The 19,585-nt window shown below is 38.9% G+C and overlaps 1 protein-coding gene and 1 long non-coding RNA gene across 3 annotated transcripts in view; one reads left to right on the top strand and one right to left on the bottom strand.

Annotated features, from left to right (window-relative positions):
* Window positions 1–11,840: 11,840 nt before the first annotated feature.
* On the bottom strand, window positions 11,841–12,346 carry LOC146746822 (uncharacterized). The gene is made up of 2 exons (XR_014929099.1): window positions 12,298–12,346; window positions 11,841–12,062 (listed from the first exon to the last, which is right to left on the bottom strand). It is a non-coding gene; the product is annotated as an uncharacterized LOC146746822 (long non-coding RNA).
* The window catches only part of LOC100377915 (uncharacterized), a 32,205-nt gene continuing 24,573 nt past the window's right edge, over window positions 11,954–19,585 (top strand). Inside the window, exons 1-2 of one of the 2 annotated variants that reach the window (XM_085497925.1) lie at window positions 11,954–12,247; window positions 15,923–17,216. In XM_085497925.1, the coding sequence (XP_085354051.1) occupies window positions 16,014–17,216 (1,203 nt within the window). In that variant the 5' untranslated portion in view covers window positions 11,954–12,247; window positions 15,923–16,013. Of the gene's footprint in view, window positions 12,248–14,712; window positions 14,803–15,922; window positions 17,217–19,585 lie in introns of those variants that run through there. The other variant, XM_085497926.1, reaches the window with a different exon arrangement.

The following is a 19,585-nucleotide window of genomic DNA, read 5'->3' as shown; positions in this document are numbered from 1 at the left end:
GTATAATGAGTTTTACCCATTCAAGTACTCTCAAAGAGCATATGCTAAACACATATCAGTGAGAATATTCATCATTGTCAGCAGTGTAAGAAGAGTTTTTGCCTTGTCAACCTCTCTTGAATTTTCTAAATTTACAGACCGCTTTTGTGATATTCAAGCGTGGCGGTCGTCGCGCTGCGCATGTGCGACATTTGTGTTGATAAACATTGATTTTTCGGGCCCACAATCCAATGTGCTCTTCAAATGCCGTGGAAATCACAAGTATGAGGTTTGACCTGGGCGCGACTTGCAATGAATACCACCGGCGACTCCTTCGATACCTAAAATGACCTAATTAAAGCTTGGAAACGTCTCAGTTTGTACTCGTTGATCTGCGCAACTGTCAAAGTCGCCATCTTTGTTTATATGAGACCCATATATCTCGCGCATGCGTGGCGCGACGACTACCGCCCTTTAAATTAAACCCCCATCTGTCAATAAAAGTCACAAAACAAACAAACATGCAAACAAACAATACAATCATTCATCAGTAACCTACCAGGTGTGATGTTCTGCTGATTTGTGGGCTTTCCCGATACTTTGAAAAGCTACCAGGAAATAACGATACAAAAAAACTGATTGAAAAGAACACAAAACCCATTATGTCTTGACTTCTTACCAAAATACCAAACAATATCTGTAAGTGTTACGCAATACGTAAGTAAGCCATTTCGAACCAAATCACAAAACAACACGATGCAATGGGCAATGCCAATACAACATTTGAATGATATCAGTCCTGACATGGCTGAATGGTTGAATACATATAATGCTTGTATTTTGCCTTGCCACCATTCTTTCGTATATCCGGAATACAACAGAATACAAAGAACAAATGACAAGTGCTATTACAAAACATAAGAAACACATGTTTTGCAAATAGGGCTGCTTCAAGATCTGTTAAGATTTATTTCATATTCGTATTTTGGATATCTAATTTGCATGAACTTACTGTCATTCCAACACGGTGCTCTATGACGTCTACAACTGATAGAGCGCTTGTAAATGGCATTCTTTGTTTGTACGCTGTGTGACACTGCGGTTTCAATCTAAAATTAACATTGCCTTTAGCAAGCAAGGTTGGATGCAAGGACACCATCTATAATGTCGAATGCGTGATGCATATTTCTTGGTTCGTATTGCGTATATATTGAAACTACCCATAAATGCCCTAAACGCCCAACAAACGACTAACACGGTCAACGAACGATTCAATTGACACAAACAACCTAAATACCAATCAATCACGCTCATAAGTGTTTATTTACCAACCAGACTTTAGCCGTAGATCATGCCTCTATTGTATAAGTGTGTGAGGGCGCTGTTCGCTAGACTCATAAATAATATATTTGTAAATCTAAATAAAATAACGAATTGTTTGAAAAAACGACGGCTTTTCGGAATTACATGATCGAACGTCCGAATAAAATGATGTCATATCCGAATGAAATGTACGGGTGAAATGAAGAAATATACAAATGAAATAAAGAAATACATTGATATATTGCCATGGATACCGGGTTATATAATGCAGAAAAGGCTTCCTTGAATATCTTTAATATTTTTTCTCCTGCCAAAGAGGTTATTCCTCGCCTGAAAAGTTTGCAGGGCAAGTCCAAACATTTTCATGACGAATTGTTATGACATTTTGAGGAAAGATTGATCTTGCAGATAATATTTATCTAGTTGTAATGTAAATAGTAATTACAGAAATGATTTTTAGTTTTGACAACCATGTACCCGCATTCTAATATATTTAATTTTCTAATCTGGAAAAGGTGTTGACAAAGCCAAATGTAAATGGTAAATATATAGTACTATTATTTAACATATACCACACTTTTCAAATGATATAACACAATGTATGTATCCTGTTGGATTTGTCACCAGGGGCGAACTGATAATCTATGCGTTGTGAAAAAGATCAGAACGGCCGTCCGGTCTACAGCCGTCGGACCGCACTGATTATTCCACCCTCTGATAGCCAACAATCAGATTGACTGCCGATGACCCCCCTACATTCGTTGGTGGGCCTATTATTGGGAAAGTACAGGACCGTTTTTTGGTCCCAGTCCGTCCCTGAGTTTCAGTAAAGAATTAACACCGAATGCACGGCAAGATAAATACTATGTTGAATGAAAGTAAATATTTACGTAAATGATCGCCTGGCTACACTCCACCACGGTACGCCTTCCTCTCGGTCACCGAGCATCCCCAAGAAAAGGATGCTCAATAACCGAGTTTATTGTTTATATTGTGAGCAATCTGAGAAAAGCTTTGCCCAATCATGTCATCTCAAAGAACGACTGCATACCAATGAGAAGCCTTATCACTGTGAGCTTTACAAGAAAAGATTTGCCCAGTCAGGCAATCTGACATACCATATGAGCACACAAACTAATAAGAAACTTTATGATTTAGGGCAATGTGAGAAGAGTTTTATTCTGTCGAGTTATCTTAAACAGCATATGGAATACTTACCAAGAGAAAGCCTTATCATTGTGAGCAATGTGTCAAGAGTTTATCCCATTCATATACTCTCAAAAGTCCTATACGAACACATACCAATCAGAAGACCTATGATTGTCAGCAATGTGAAAAGAGTTATACCACATCAAGTAATCTCAAAGTGCATATGCTAGCACATACCAAAGAGAAACTATACCATTGTGAACATTGTGAGAAGAGTTTTTCCTAATTGAGTACTTATAATTGTGAGCAATGTAAGAAGAGTTTTGCCCAGTCTAATCATCTCAAAGAACATATGAAAACACATACCAATGAAAAGTCTTATAATTGTGAGCAATATGAGAAGAGTTTTTCTCAGTTTAATCATCTCAAAGAACATGTGAAAACACATACCAATGAAAAGTGTATCATTGTCAGCAATATGAGAAGAGTTTTTCTCAGTCTAATCATTTCAAAAAACATATGAGAACACATACCAATGAAAAGTCTTATAATTGTGAGCAATGTAAGAAGAGTTTTTTTAAGTCTAATCATCTCAAAGAACATATGAGAACACATACCAATGAAAAGTCTTATAATTGTGAGCAATGTAAGAAGAGTTTTTTTAAGTCTAATCATCTCAAAAATCATATGAGAACACATACCAATGAAAAGTCATAGGGGCCTCAAGGCGTTTGGCTATTCTCTCCTCCAAGGTCACAGTTTATTTTGTATAAAACTGACTCTTTGCTATTTCCCACTCACGGTGCCTCTGAGGCTTTATTTTGTTGAGTCTGATTAGATGAGTCTGGGCGCCCTCAGAGTTGGTAATTGCCCGTTCGTGCGCACTTTCTTTTATCAGTTTTGTTTTCAAGTTGCCATTTGCCGTTTGCTGTGCTTTTGATAACCCTCCCACCCCGACTTTAACGATGTGTTAGTGGGTATTACAAAGGCATTTCACATTGTAATTCTTCACCATAGGAATGTGTTTGGTTCGTTGCTGAAATCATCTGAACACTGGAATAGTTGGTGAAGTCAAATTCTTTCGTCTTTTGAATAACTGATTTTGATAAATAAATGCAGAATTAAACAAAATTATATTCCATATGCACACCAATAACAATTGTCTTAATTACCAGTTACACGTGAAGATTAAAGACAAAAGACTTTACTATATATTACTTCAAAAAAAAAATGAACGAATTTCACAAGGTCGAAAACGGAAATTGTTCAGGCAAGAAATCGAATTTGTCAAACAATGTAACCTATCACAAAAATCTTCGCAAAAGTTAATGAGCATTATACACAGATGCAAACAAACAAAACAAATTTCAGATTAATGTGTTCAGTGGTTTCGAAGAAACTATTTTCAAGTGGATTTTTGCTACTTTTCAGGGAATAAAAATGGCAGTAAAAGTTACCTGACCACAAACGTTTTTATTCGTGAAATTAGTAGCCAAATATTAATAAATACTACTACAAAAAAATAAAATGCCTACACCCTCAGTAAGAGTTCAAAATTGCCACGTCCGGTTCAATTTAAATCAAAGATGGCTGCCAAACGAGTCAATCAATCAACATTCTGACAGCAACAACAACAGTAGAGTCCAAACAGACTTTGACCCTGAATACTTTTGACGGATATTTTGGTTCATTTTGGATCGAAACTGACATTTTCGACTACTTCTTCAAATCAGCTACTTAAGGCCGTACAAAATAAATATATATCTCTCAGATTTGTTGGTGTCGACATTTCAATTTATTTGGATCATTTTTGGTCGTCTTTTTTTTATTTTTACTAAAACTGCTATCAGAACAGTTTCAAATTTGTTGTATTCATCAAAATACAAATACGAGTAACGATCAAATAAAATATAAACGGGGTCGTATCAAACTAAAAATTTATACGGTGAAATAATTACGCACATACGCAAACTATACGCATTGATAGCGTTGGTATTTAAATTCAACCAAAACGTTTTAGTAGACAAGATAGATGCATGTTTTTCCACTGTGATATGGACAAATACAAAACAAATTAGAATGAATGAATGAATGAATGAAATCAGATACACTCACCTATCTCTATGGTTACTACATTAGGACAGCTTGTAGCCCAAAACAGTAAAAATCTTCCCAGTGAAATTAAAAGACAATCCAACAAATATAACCAGTTGATATTAGCACAGGGTTGTATGAAAAATGTACGAGTTACCAACCCCCAACTCGGGTGTGAATAATTTTGAATGCGTTGGTGCATTTCTGAAATCGCATGACTTGGCCATTTCATAATAAGTTGCAATCAGTAAACGCTAATTTCAATAGCAATTCTAGCCACAGCTAGGCACTTCCACCAACGTCCAATACAACAACTTGCCCGTAATAAAGTAGAGGGAAAGTCATGGTAGAGTCCGGCGTCGTAATAAACTTTTCTTGTAAGCGTGATAACTACAATAACATTCAGTTGATCGGTATCAAACTTATATATATATGGTTAATCTACAGGTATTGTTAGCCTGTGTAGATTTGGTGATTTTTGAAAGTGTTCAACTTATCACGACCGACAACGATTCCCAACACAAAACATTACGAAAGAATCATGCTCTGATGAGGAAAATGCAAAATGTTTATCTAAAACAGAGGCGGCGGCACAAAATTTGAGGGGGCGAGATCTGAAATCTATACCCTCTGAAACGCTATTATCTGCATATTGAGGGGCAAATTTTGCGGACACAAAGGGTTTCAGCTTGATTGGAGGAGGGGACCGACGACCTCCTTACATTTTTTCGAGAATATTTACGAGTCCTCATTAAATTTACGAAGAATCCACAGTTTTTTAATTTACCGATGAACAAATATTCAAATAACGGAGACATCGTTTATACAGTGTCACACTGTGGATATCTAAATCCTTTGAAACTTGTGTGACATTGACGTGATGTGCGCCCTCACGGTTTAGACCGTGTCACACTGGTGTGTCTCTGTGACATTGACGTGATGTGAGCCCTCATAGTCATGCAGTACTCTGCTTTTGTTCACGCAACAACATACATAACTCGCATGTTATTCTTCACTTCACAGGCTTCATGTTGTCATTTGATTGATTCGTTCTCGGGTTGAGTAAGATCATAAGTTCATCTCTTTTATCGAATCATTCTATGAGTTGTTTATCTAGCCTACTAATAAATCAAGCTGAAACATATTTGAACCAATCGGCGTCTTCCGGGTTCCAGTATTACAATAACCACTGAAATCGCCCCCAAATATATAACTAGCACACCGGCCACTGCTTGCTATCACCGTGACAAAAAGTTGCATTCGTTTCGAAGGAACAGGTTGTAATCAAACAGAATACCACGTGCATCAAAAATACGATAATACAATCCTTGATTCGGTTTTTAGTTTTTGATTTAATTTTTTGAAATGTGTATTAAATTTTATATTTTTCATAAGTTTACTCGAAATTATTTTCATTTTAATTTATTTATTATTCGCTATAGAAATACAATATATGATTAAGAAATATTGCTACACGACATACAATTCAATAGATTGTGTTAGTCACACAGGTCGCATTGAGTGAAGTGCATTTGACTGAAGTTTCGACCGGAACTTAAATGTCAATGCACTTACGTACGCCGGTGTGTGTCACGAGATGCAACAGTGGGAGAGAAGGATTCCGTAGTAGCTGATCACTTGTCGAGTGGATATCATTTCCTCCGTAGTTAGAGTCACCATTGTCGCGCAATTTAATATAAATTGTGTTGACATTTTTATTCGTATACAGTTTACGATAAAACATCTTTATGTATGTAAACATATTCGAGTGGCAGTATTAAATTAAATTTCTCTTTACAAGTATATTTACTTGCCTCGGCGTGCGTATTTAAACTTTCCACCTTCTCACACAACGAATCGATAACATTCTGTCAAATCATCGGCAATTTAAACAAAACGGGGTTTTCTCGGCATTGTTCGAAAAATATGAACGTCATGCATCCCCGTGTGACTTGGGAGAAATTCATGACATTGTTTAAAGATCAAAGGTCAATATTTATACAGTCATGCGCAGTAGACCAAACCTGAATTGACGAGAACCTGTTCGACGTGACACCTGTTAGATTCACCCTGACACGATACTTGGGGCGATTTGTTGCTGTATAAAAATATCATTGAGTACATGCATTGCAGTGGTCATATACATTGGTTTAAAAAGTAAAAAGTGAATATTACACATCGACCGCATTGTTGAAATATTTACCCCAGTTTTACTTCCCCTCCCCCTATTGGAGCTAAAAATTATTGACATAGCCTTTTGTTATTTCCACCGCATACGAGCGTATTTTGCAACTGTTGACTTTTTAACTTTACGGAACAATAAAAACGTTTACAGTTAACTCGCGGCTAACGGGACAGCGATCGGACCGTTTGTTTTAGCAACAAAAATATATCTACCGGAGAGGGGATTTTACGACTACACCATCAGGCGGATATGTTCTATGTTTGTCTACTTGTTGGAGTATGTCCATATCAACGTCTAAATGGTCGACCATGACGCCGATTTCCTAGCGTTGCCAGGCAGTGGATTGCGCTGACCTCCAAAGACCCTGACAATAATCTTGAAACGAACTGACATCAACAGACGTTAACAAGTTGTCAATTCATCACAAACGATTGCAGCTACTGTGTTTTTTTTTTCTGGATCCAAAGCACGGTGCACTCTTACCTGAGTAGGAATCTCCATGCACGCCCCTACAGGTAAAATCATTATTACTTGTACACGTCTTTATGGTGGCAACTGGTGTTACCACGCAGTCATATATCAATATATTAGTTGTCGTGTCTACTTTGAACACCATCAATGTATCTTACATAAACGTGCTCGTATATCCGTTTATGAGCACTCGGCAATTTATTAATATTTACGAAAACCGCCAAGAATTGAAAAAACTGCCTTTCAAGTAGCACTTGGCAAATAACTGTGAGAACGAGTGCAGAGTTTCGACATATTGTCGTCACCTGACTATTATACAGACGAATCGCCCATGCTAACTTGCAACCGCAGACACGCCAACATAACGTCAATTTCACATGAGATCGAGTCGTCGTGTGCGTATGACCGTTCACTGGAACGACAAGGTCGGTGAGTATTATTTTATGTTAGTCATAACCTCTAAATACACTTGATGAATATGCCAATTTAGTGTGTAAGGCCTATTCATTGTTGTTTTCCGGGGTAGCCACCAACCGTCTCACATATTCACATGGAATTGGATGGTATAGGCCTCATATTGTCGATGTTTATATCGTACGTCTGTGGTTTTGAAATGTTGTCATAGTTTTGTCGATTCGTTGATTTGTCATTTGTCGACTGAAAGATACCGCAAAATCAATATTATATATTATTTGTCGATTTTGTCGAGAATTCGAAATTGATATGCTATGATGTTACCCGGTGCCAAATGTCCAGGGCTCTGACATTATGATTATTCCGGTGGCGTGTCATGTGATGTAATGCAAACTAATGCGTGCATCCATCATGTTCACGATTGAAACTTGGCATGTGCAATTATTTTATGTCAATCACTCCGACAAAAACTCATAAAATAGTGTAAATACTTTTGTATTAAGTTATGATATACAACCGGAAACAAAATCGCGATTAGTAACAGGTTTTAAAGTCACCCAGAAGAGAATTTATTCGGCCATTGAAGCGTTTGCCTGTCCCTAGGATTGAAATTCTTTTTCTGATTTTTGGTCAGCACTGACGAGTTTCTACCAAATACTGGTATAATAAAAAGTTTATCAGCTTAGGTTAGCATTCAAATATTGTAAAGAGATGAAGCGAGATAAAACTAGGAGTTGTTAATGGAGGCGAGAGGGTTATGGTGAAAGTTAACACACACACGAATGACAATGGTTATCGTTCTCACTTTGGGAGAAAACGGGGACAGGGTGTGAATAGGTCTCATCAAAGCACCCATTGCTGATGTACTTGTTTTAGGGGCACAGGGATAAAACACGTGACACCAGTATATGTACTGAGGTACATTATGAATTCGCTCCAAGTATCCCTCAGTTTTCCAAGAAGCCATTGCAATAACCACATTACTTTAGCTGTCATATATCGACCAGCCCGACCGTGTGTACTAACCGCTATCGATAACGCGTGTAATTTATATCTCAACACACAATGAACTTGTCTTATGTATTAGTACATCACACAACAAATAATGTGTTGTGTTGGTACAGCAGATAATGCAAATATGTTATGTACTAGTATAGAGACATATTATGATATTATAACAGCACATAATGCAAATATGTTATGTAGTAGTATAGAGACATGTTATGATATTATAACAGCACATAATGCAAATATGTTATGTACTAGTATAGAGACATATTATGATATTATAACAGCACATAATGCAAATATGTTATGTACTAGTATAGAGACATATTATGATATTATAACAGCACATATTTAAACATATTTTATGTGTTATGTTCCATGTGGTAGAAACAATAATATGCCAATTCTACGCCCCATATTTGGCTATGCTCAGCTCTGCCTGTTCATCCGTCCCGCGGTCTTACCGCTTGTTTGATGTTAGGGTATATAACTATTGTAATGTATTGCTGATCTTTCAAAGGATTGTGGGATAGATATTTGAACTTAAGATGGCGTGGGGGGGGGGGCTAATATCTTTTCCATACAGCTCCAGGCTATGCTAACATCAAGTGTAAACCTCTCCTGCTTTCAAGCAACGCGTTTTTTTTAATTGTATGATTTTATTGTTAGACTTTTAATTTATTTCAATTAATTATTTTTTCCACTGTGATATATGAAATAATAAAACATAAATTAGAATGAATGAATGAATGAATGGGTTCCTAAAGTTAGACAGCATGTAGCCAAAAACAGTAGAAAATCTAAATAAAATCTATAAAATAATCTTCCCAGTGTAATTGATTGAAAGTTCAAAAATATAACCATAAAATTAAAAAAAAAACGCGTTTCTTGAAAACAGGAAGAGTATACAGTTGATGTTAGCGCGGAGTTGCATGGAGAAGATATGAGCCACCCAAAAAAACTCTATAGTTCAATTTTTTATCCCATAATCCAATATGGTGTTAACACATTTCTGCCCCATATATCTCGTTCATAATCATCAATACACCAGTCTCATAAGTTGCGCCCTCTACCGATAGAGCTTCTCTTGGTGGCGCCAAGGTTAAAGAATTGTCATTTACAGTAATTCGTCCACTGTGTTTGGTTGTGTAGCGGTACGTCATCTAAAAATATAATCTTCTATAAATCTTTAACGACTACAAATCAAAACGATATTGACGCTTTGAACCGCTTTCCTTTTACCACTATGTTAGAAAGCAATTCGTCGCAGGAAGGCGCGACCTATAGAAAGTATGTTATGTTTCCTGATCTGACCGTAAATATCGATACACTTACCCTTACCTGTTCGATTAATTTAACGTATAGTTATGCATATGAATTCAGTCCATATATGGTCATGTAGCTGGAAATTCGACGCCATTTTGAATACATTATCACTTAATATAAATGCAACCTATTAGAGGACCTTTTTGTGTAATTTACGACTTTTAGTTGTTTTGTTGTTCTTTTTTTAGTGAGAATTAGTACCTCGGTAAAAGGATTCTTCGCATACTGAGTTACAATTACTGTTACCTAGTATGTACTTTGAGTGCCATACAAAGTGAAGCCGAATTTCTACTTGTGAAATTTATATGACCAAAGACACCTTGTAAAACTCTTTGGAAATGTTATCAACAGCGACAGCAATAGTCTAGAAAAGAAAATATCTATCTCCTTGCCACGAATCGTGTGTCGCAAATTTAGACGGGAAACGGTGTAAAACAATGCTTGTCGTATAATATAATAACTAATAATACTTATAAAAAGTAAATTAATACAAAATCAAAATTATCCAAATCAAAATTAACAGTGTTGCATCCAACCAGACATTAAATGACTCCCTTGGCAATGGTGGACTATGTAGTAGACGATAACCACATATCCTACAACCTCAAATTTCGAAGTAGCTACGAAACGGGGCATAGCGTAATTATGCTTCTGGACAGATCGATAACTAGTGTTTTGATAACAAACTGTGAGCTCATGATCACTAACTACCAAATAAGAACGTAAACATGTGGAGTAATTTCATCACGTAATGGCTACGCGACACTGGGCTAAATAAAACACCGGTTCGTTATCGCGCGATTTCAATTACATTGTTATTACGTATAAGTCCAAATTACTTTTGTATTGTCAGAGCCCGGAAGTATGACTTTGATCACGTTCTTTACAGCAAAGTGCTTGTATGATTCAGTGGATTATATTTAAAAAAAACAACAAAAAAAACAAAAAAAACAGGAAGTAAGTTTTGGATAATCGTCGAGCCAGTTTTTAATTTGGAAACAACTTAAGCAATGGTGGGCAAATTAAAATGCTTGTTAATGTCAGGCACGTTGTCACAGTATCGACTCTGCTAAATTGATATATTCATGCGACGAAATTATACCATAGCATTGTTAAAGCGGGAGAGTCATCGTCAGCGCATCAAACAAACACACGTCTGCCCATGAGTCTTTGCGTTTTTAGCCCGTGTTTTATCGTCGCTATGGACTCAATTCCCGCGCGTGCGCAGGTGACGACCCCTCCGCTTTAACTGCTATCATGCATGGTGACGTCAATAATGTCGCAAATATGCGTATGAATGGTGGAAATCAAATAAAATGTTGATAGAAATAAATACTCGTGCTGTTTAGCCTAACACCACTATAGTAAGGGCAATAGTAAGATAGTATATCTGATTGCATACAGACCGAATGTTTTATCTTTCTAATCTATTATATTCCACGAGGTGACTAGATAGTACTTACAGGGAAGGCGTATGATTAGGGTGAATGATACGACATGCAGCTTGTATATATTGTGTACATGTAAGCTTAATCCAGCGCCCAGACGTCACGCAGCGCCACGCAGCGCACGTAGCTCCAGAGACGTCACGCAGCGCCTCAGACGTCACGCAGCGCCACGGCAGTCACGCGCGGCGCGCATTCTTTTTATAATTCGTGTAAATAATGTATTGTACTCGTGTTGTAAACTTCGCATGGGTCCCATGTCGAACGCGAGGCGGCGCGGCGACATTTGTGCCTCAAACAGACTCCTACGTATCTTCGAGCGCCAATAGAGTGCACAGCGGTAAGCTGAGGGTTTAACTGTTTAAGCCGTATCGACATTCTTACAGGATTATCGCCGAAGTCTGGGCTCAACTTACTGTCTCCATACAATAAGGAGGGCTCGAGAATGGCATAACAATAATAGCTTTTATATCGTTTCTATGTTTGGATTTCTACATCACTTGAGACACGGCAATTACATTTTTACAGTCTATTCCGACATTCTTTAATCTTCTTCCACAAATCTACCGTTTAAAAGCAGCCAACTTGTTTACGGTTGATTGTGGCGATGAGGTTTGGCACGGTGTCCACGTTGTCAGGCAACCATATCTGATGAACAGGTTAGAGAGCTGTAAAGGGAAAAAAAACTCGCTGTAAGATATTGTGTTCGTTTGAACTAGGATCAGCTGTAAGTTATAGGGGTCAAATTGGAAATGTTACCCCTCGTACTATGTATGGTGTTACTGTTACTGAGCAAAAATAATTTTCCGTGATCCGCGGATATATATAGAAGGAAGACGACGTTCAACAGGTGGTAGGTAGATTTTAAATATACGTAATTTTAAAAAGTTGAAGTCGACTTACTGAATCGATATAATCGTTGTGCCATGCTTGTTGAGTTCAGGGGGTATATGCAGTGTAACACGATTGGTGCTTAGTGGGTGGTTGTCCAAACTCATAACTTAATAGTGCCAGTCAAGCTTGAATTGTCTGATAATTACAGGTGCCATTTGGCATTGCAGAACAGGGTATACTATTAAGTAAAAGTCTAGCCGTGGTACAGTATTTCGGATTAGTATTCGTATGTCAGTGGTGAACAGCAGTAGATATTTGGGTATATATATATATTATTGACTAAATATTCGGCAGCGTTGAGAACTCGATCACAACAAATATGGTTAGCGAGTAACACTTTAATATATTTAGCAAAATATCACCTCTTTACTTTCAATACTAGCGCTTAAGAACATTGTTTGATACGCAGTCTATCGATAAAAAGTATCACTCGCGTTAATAGTATTATATTTTTAAATTGTCACGCGAATTTCAAGTTCAGCAAATGCGCTAATACTTATCTCCCCGTACACCACCCCAAGTAATCCCTATAAAGCTGCTAACAGGCTAAATATTGGATTGTATCAAGCTGTGAACTTTAACGTGGTTCATCTGCTATCTACAGACATATAAATTAGTTCACGCCATAGTTACACCGAGTAAAACTGAGATATCCGAAAAGCTTCGAATGGAATACTCGATGTCTCGTTCTCGGTGTCGACCCTCCGTCTCACGCCCACTGAGTTCAAACAGAGTCGTCACGGTCCCACTGATTGTCATTACAGTGTGTTAGTGAGATTGAGATCGTATTGGGGCTAGCTATACGTACTTTGGAGTTTCTTATCACGGACGGCTTTGTTCGATAATAATGGACCAACCATATCCCGCGTAGAAATAACAATGTATACGGTTTCGGAGTAGCACCACACTCCAAATTGTATTCTCTTTTGAAAAAAAATATTAAACAGAATGTACAATCACAAATAAATGTGAATCATTACTAAAACTAAAGGAATTCATGCTAGGGTATGTATGGTGTAATTATAGGCTCGATGAAATAAACCTACCGGAAGCTCTATCCTAAGCCACCAAATAGTAGCCACTTAAGTCAACAGACTACTGTAACAATCCATAACTTATTGTTTAAATTTGTTTAACAACTAACTTATTATAATTTTTTTATTTTTTTTTGTCAGTCCTGTTTAAAATGTGTTGTTTTTTGTTATTACGAATTCGTCTTATCTCGAGTTACGTGATCGATTCCAATCCTCTAAGTGGGTTCACATTACTATTGACGTATTTACAGTCGAAGGCTTAAACAGGACCGCTGCGTTATAGCAGTAAACAGCGGTCGTATACTGGTACGTTTTGACGTAAATCAATACCAAATAGTCGGCACAAACAAAGTTTGTACACGAAACTCTACTTCCCGGTGGCAACTTTATGTTCTTGTTGTGTATGACGTGTTTACTACATGGGGTCGACTATTTTGTTTTTAGATACAAAATGTGGTCCGATTTTGTTGTCGTCTGCATCTAGAATGGCCACGCGATACTCGTGCGATTGACGCGAACACTTTTGGCGATTTGGAGTTCAAGTTGTCAACCCACAGCAAATATCAACCCATTATGCATATTAAAACGCCATAGTCATCGGGCCGCACCATGTTCAACGTGGGTCCCATACGACATCATCCTAGTTTAGAATACATGTAAAATACAGTGTTTACACGGAATTCGAACGCGCTAAGCGACGGCCGCCTTCGCAGCGAACTCCGTTTACTCGCGTCAATACGCGTCCAATGTTTTAATATATAGTAAGTACAGACAGTAAAAGTTTTAAAGGGCGGTGTGTCATCGCTCCGTGTTGTGTTCGACGTGGGTTGCCATAGACGTACACACCGCGCGTAAAATAAATTGTTTATTCAATTCGAATAAATTAAAAAAACCCAGAATTTATTCACTTTGCACTAAATTGTACTCCAAGGCAATATAAGGATATTGAACTAAAAAAAGTTGGGGGTCACCAGCCTTTTTTTCGAGAAAAGGATGGTTGTATTTTAGTGGAAAGTCGTCATTTTTACACTATTGTAACACTTTTACCACAGGTTCCTATGGCAGAGATATTATGCAATATCTCACAATCTAGCCTGGTGACATACTAGTACGCTGAAAACTGAAAATCATATATTGTTAATAATGAAGTACCTTTTGTTGTTCTGAATTATTAAAAAAATCTGGGTTTTAAAAAGTGTCAAAAAATGCATAACTGTAACACACAAAATAATGCATCGAAATTGACAAACGTTATCAGTATGGCACTGATAAACTAATACCGCATCTTTATTGAATTGTTAGCATACCACGCAACGATCACGTGACTTCTATAGTATACATTATACATAACGACCACCGTGTCATAGTTCAAACTCTTTCAACAATAAATTTGGAGACAATTGGTTTAACCTTTAATCACACTCCGTGTGGTTTTCGCATTATTATTTGCGTTGATTAATCTTTTATAGCAAACAGAAAGGTAAGAGCTAAGCAACAATATTAGTCGTTTTGAAAAAAAAGTTTATTTTCTAAGTTTAATAGTGATATACCTATGATCGGTTCACATCGGGTTTCTGTCTAAACGTAACAGATCGAACCGAGGTTTCAAGGTGCTTTCACCCCACGCCTCGTGTTCTCATAGTTAGATCTCGGGTATATTGTCGTGTGTGTCGTGTAGGCGTTTCAGCTGTGAATGTAGTTATGCTGGATTGCCGTCGTTCGAACATTTCTGTTACTAGTCTACGTGTGTTTGCGTTGATATTCATGTTATATTATTATGTCTATTACTGCAGAAAGTACTCCCGCGACCACAAAACCATTCCCTCGATTTTTATGAAAAAATACATAAAAATAATAAAAAATCAAACTTAAACGAGAGGTTTCTATTGGCCGATGGAATGTCTTTTTAAATGACGTCTACTATGCGTCGCTGATTGGATTCAATTGCCGTTGAAATTAGTAAATATTTATAAAAGAGAATACATTTGTGGTCGCGTTAGAACTAAAATGCTCAGTGTCAATATTTATTTTGTCAATAATTGTGAGGTCAAAATAGTGTTTTAGACGAAGGTTTTGTATGCCACTCATTTTAAATTCATGTCATACTAAAGCACCCTATTAAAATGTAAAATTACATACCGCGACTACAAATGCAAAGCAATTTATCCGAAAACGCGTAATTGGTCAGTTAAAAAAGCATAACATCATTTTAGACCACATTTTACGTCAGACATCATGCCCACCTCTTCGCCGTAGTGAAGCTTAGTGGGAAAGCGACCCACGATATTTGAAGTATGTAAGCACATATTTTGTACCATAGAAACTCCCTTTGAGGTGCTTGAATAGCAAACCAATAAATAATGCTATACAAACAGTCACTGAAATTATAGTTCGGCGTTGTTTTATTTCCTGTTCCTGTCTGTAGACCACCATTTCTCGTTCCATAATTGGTTTATTTTATTTATCATTATTATGACACGCATTGTTGAAGGGTTTGCCGTCGGACGGCATTTAATTGCGACATTGACGAAATCAGTGCTCGTCTAGTCTAATAACTGTCAGCGCAGTCATTATTATCTCATTATCTTTCATTATTGCAGTTCATCACAACCAATGACGCCGACGCTAAGATAAAAAAAAACAATTTCTGTGCACGCTGTCATTATTATATATTCTCGCACTGTATTCATAATGGCTGGCGCAAGGAGGAAGAGTTATATTCCTGAGCCAGAAATAAAAGCGCATGAGCATGTATTGAAAGAGTATGCTCGGCCCGAGAACTATGTTGGTAGCCTCGACGCGATTCGATTGATTTCAAAGTTACACGCGCAGGGAGTAGCGAAGGAGAAAGACATTGTTGAAGAATGTGCGCGAGAAAAGCCGACGTCGGAGAAGACAAACCTCACAGAGAATCAGAAGAAAGTACAGTTTCTAATCTCGCGATATCGTGATGACGACGAGTTGTCGGGCGGGGAAGAGTCGAGGCAGGAAGAAGAAGAGAGAATGAATAAATTTCGGAGACTGGGACTCGACTACAGTATTGAGTTTCCATTTCCAGCATCAGCGCCCTTAACACCCGATGAGAGAAAACGGATAGCAACCCGCAGAAAAGAAGCTCGGAGAAACGACACCATGAAAACACAGGTGTGCGAAAACGGGAGCTCTTACAAGGCCGATGCTAATATTGCATCGTCGAAAGAATCTTCGACTGCAGCGGTGCAGCGACCGGGCAGTAAGCCAGAGTTGCCGACCAATGCACCAAACTTGAAAGCTTCGACGGACGATTTAGGAAGTTTACGAAAGTCTATTAAAAGCAAAGTTTTGCGCCGATGTAAAAGCGATTCTGATATCGCCTCGGCCGTTATCACTTCTAACATGTCCCCGGAATCAGGTAAGCACAGCTGCCCACTCAGACATTCATGGGAGAAGATGTCAGCGACGTATTTCATCAAAAGGAACAAAATGCTGGACAATTATCTCTCCAAATCATCGTCTGATAGAGGAGCTTTGAAAACGGTTGCCAAGCAACGTCGGCGTGCCTTGGTATCCAGCTCCGAATCAGAGAAAAAAAATACATCAATTAGCCGTGACACCTACGAGAACTGTGCCTCAAAGACACCGAGGGAAGGCGCACCCGCGAGGCGACGATCGTCCACTGTTAACTTCGGGCGACGAATGTCTATCGTGATCACAGACGATGTACGGAGCGGTAGCACCGGCGGTCGAAGGGCTTCTCTGTGTCAAATACGACCATATACAGCAGCGGAGATAGTGGTTGACACGTCTCCTTCCGCTACAAGGCGGTCCAGTGTTATCAGTATGAGGGCTATGCCGCCAAGTAGACGAGGGAAAATCGTCATGTATGATATAGAGAAAGAAATATCCCGGGCTCTGGTAAGCACTCTTTTAATATTTTGTTGAAGTGATCTGATGGGAGTGTACTCTCGCGATTTTTAATTTATTGTGTGATAATGTTATTATTTTGATGGCTTCAGTGGTCACAATCTTCAAACATAAAATTTGAAAATGTTGGTTGCCTTCCCAACATTGTTGCCAGACAAACCTTCAATAAAGAGTGTATGTGCAGATGTTGCATTATGTATATAGTACCCCTTGCTGTTGTTAATTCCTGGATACCGTGAATAAATGAACCAACACCCAGTGAATTCATAGACTCACACCCAGTGAATTCATGAACCCACACCCAGTGAATTCATGGACCCACACCCAGCGAATTCATGGACCCACACCCAGTGAATTAATCGACCCACACCAAGTGAATTCATAGACTCACACCCAGTGAATTCATGGACCAATCCCCAGTGAATTCATGAACCTACACCCAATAAATTCACGGACCCACACCCAGTGAATACATGGATTCACACCCAGTGAATTCATGGACCCACACCCAGTGAATTAATGGACTCACACCCAGTGAATTCATGGACTCACACTCAGTGAATTCATGGACTCACACCCAGTGAATTAATTGACCCACACCAGTGAATTCATAGACTCACACCCAGTGAATTCATGAACCCACACCCAGTGAATTCATGGACCCACACCCAGCGAATTCATGGACCCACACCCAGTGAATTAATCGACCCACACCAAGTGAATTCATAGACACACACCCAGTGAATTCATGGACCTATCCCCAGTGAATTCATGAACCTACACCCAATAAATTCACGGACCCACACCCAGTGAATACATGGATTCACACCCAGAATTCATGGACCCACACCCAGTGAATTAATGGACTCACACCCAGTGAATTCATGGACCCACACCCAGTGAATTCATAGACTCACACCCAGTGAATTCATAGACTCACACCCAGTGAATTCATGGACCCACACCCAGTGAATTCATGGATCCACACCCAGTGAATTCATGGACCCACACCCAGTGAATTCATGGACCCACACCCAGTGAATTCATAGATTCACACCCAGTGAATTCATGGACCTATCGCCAGTGAATTCATGGATCCACACCCAGTGAATTCATGGACCTATCCCCAGTGAATTCATGAACCTACACCCAATAAATTCACGGACTCACACCTAGTGAATTCATGGACCCACACCCAGTGAATTAATCGACCCACACCAAGTGAATTCATAGACTCACACCCAGTGAATTCATGGACCTATCCCCAGTGAATTCATGAACCTACACCCAATAAATTCACGGACCCACACCCAGTGAATACATGGATCCACACCCAATGAATTTATGGACCCACACCCAGTGAATTAATGGACTCACACCCAGTGAATTCACAGACTCACACCCAGTGAATTCATAAACTCACACCCAGTGAATTCATGGACCCACACCCAGTGAATTCATGGATCCACACCCAGTGAATTCATGGACCCACACCCAGTGAATTCATGGACCCACACCCAGTTAATTCATAGACTCACACCCAGTGAATTCATGGACCTATCCCCAGTGAATTCATGGATCCACACCCAGTGAATTCATGGACCTATCCCCAGTGAATTCATGAACCTACACCCAATAAATTCACGGGACACACCTAGTGAATTCATGGACCCACACCCAGTGAATTCATAGACTCACACCCAGTGAATTCTTAGACTCACACCCAGTGAATTCATGGACCCACACTCAGTGAATTAATCGACCCACACCCAGTGAATTTATGGACCCACACACAGTGAATTCATGAACCCACACTCAGTGAATTCATAGACTCACACCCAGTGAATTCATAGACTCACACCCAGTGAATTCATGGACCTATCCCCAGTAAATTCATGAATCCACACCCAGTGAATTCATGGACCCACACCCAGTGAATTAATGGACTCACACCCAGTGAATTCATGGATGCACACCCAGTGAATTCATAGACTCACACCCAGTGAATTCATAGACTCACACCCAGTGAATTCATGGACCCACACCCAGTGAATTAATCGACCCACACCCGGTGAATTCATGGACCCACACCCAGTGAATTAATCGACCCACACCCAGTGAATTTATGGACCCACACCTAGTGAATTCATGAACCCACACCCAGTGAATTCATAGACTCACACCCAGTGAATTAATGGACCTATCCCCAGTGAATTCATGGATCCACACCCAGTGAATTTATGGACCCACACCCAGTGAATTCATGGACCCACACCCAGTGAATTTATGGACACACACCCAGTGAATTCATGAAATTACACCCAGTGAATTCATAGACCCACAGCCACTAAATTCATGGA

The sequence above is a fragment of the Saccoglossus kowalevskii genome, chromosome 4 (assembly GCF_978046115.1).
Source record: "Saccoglossus kowalevskii chromosome 4, keSacKowa6.1, whole genome shotgun sequence".
NCBI lineage: Eukaryota > Metazoa > Hemichordata > Enteropneusta > Harrimaniidae > Saccoglossus > Saccoglossus kowalevskii.
This window is presented reverse-complemented; position numbering and strand designations above follow the sequence as displayed.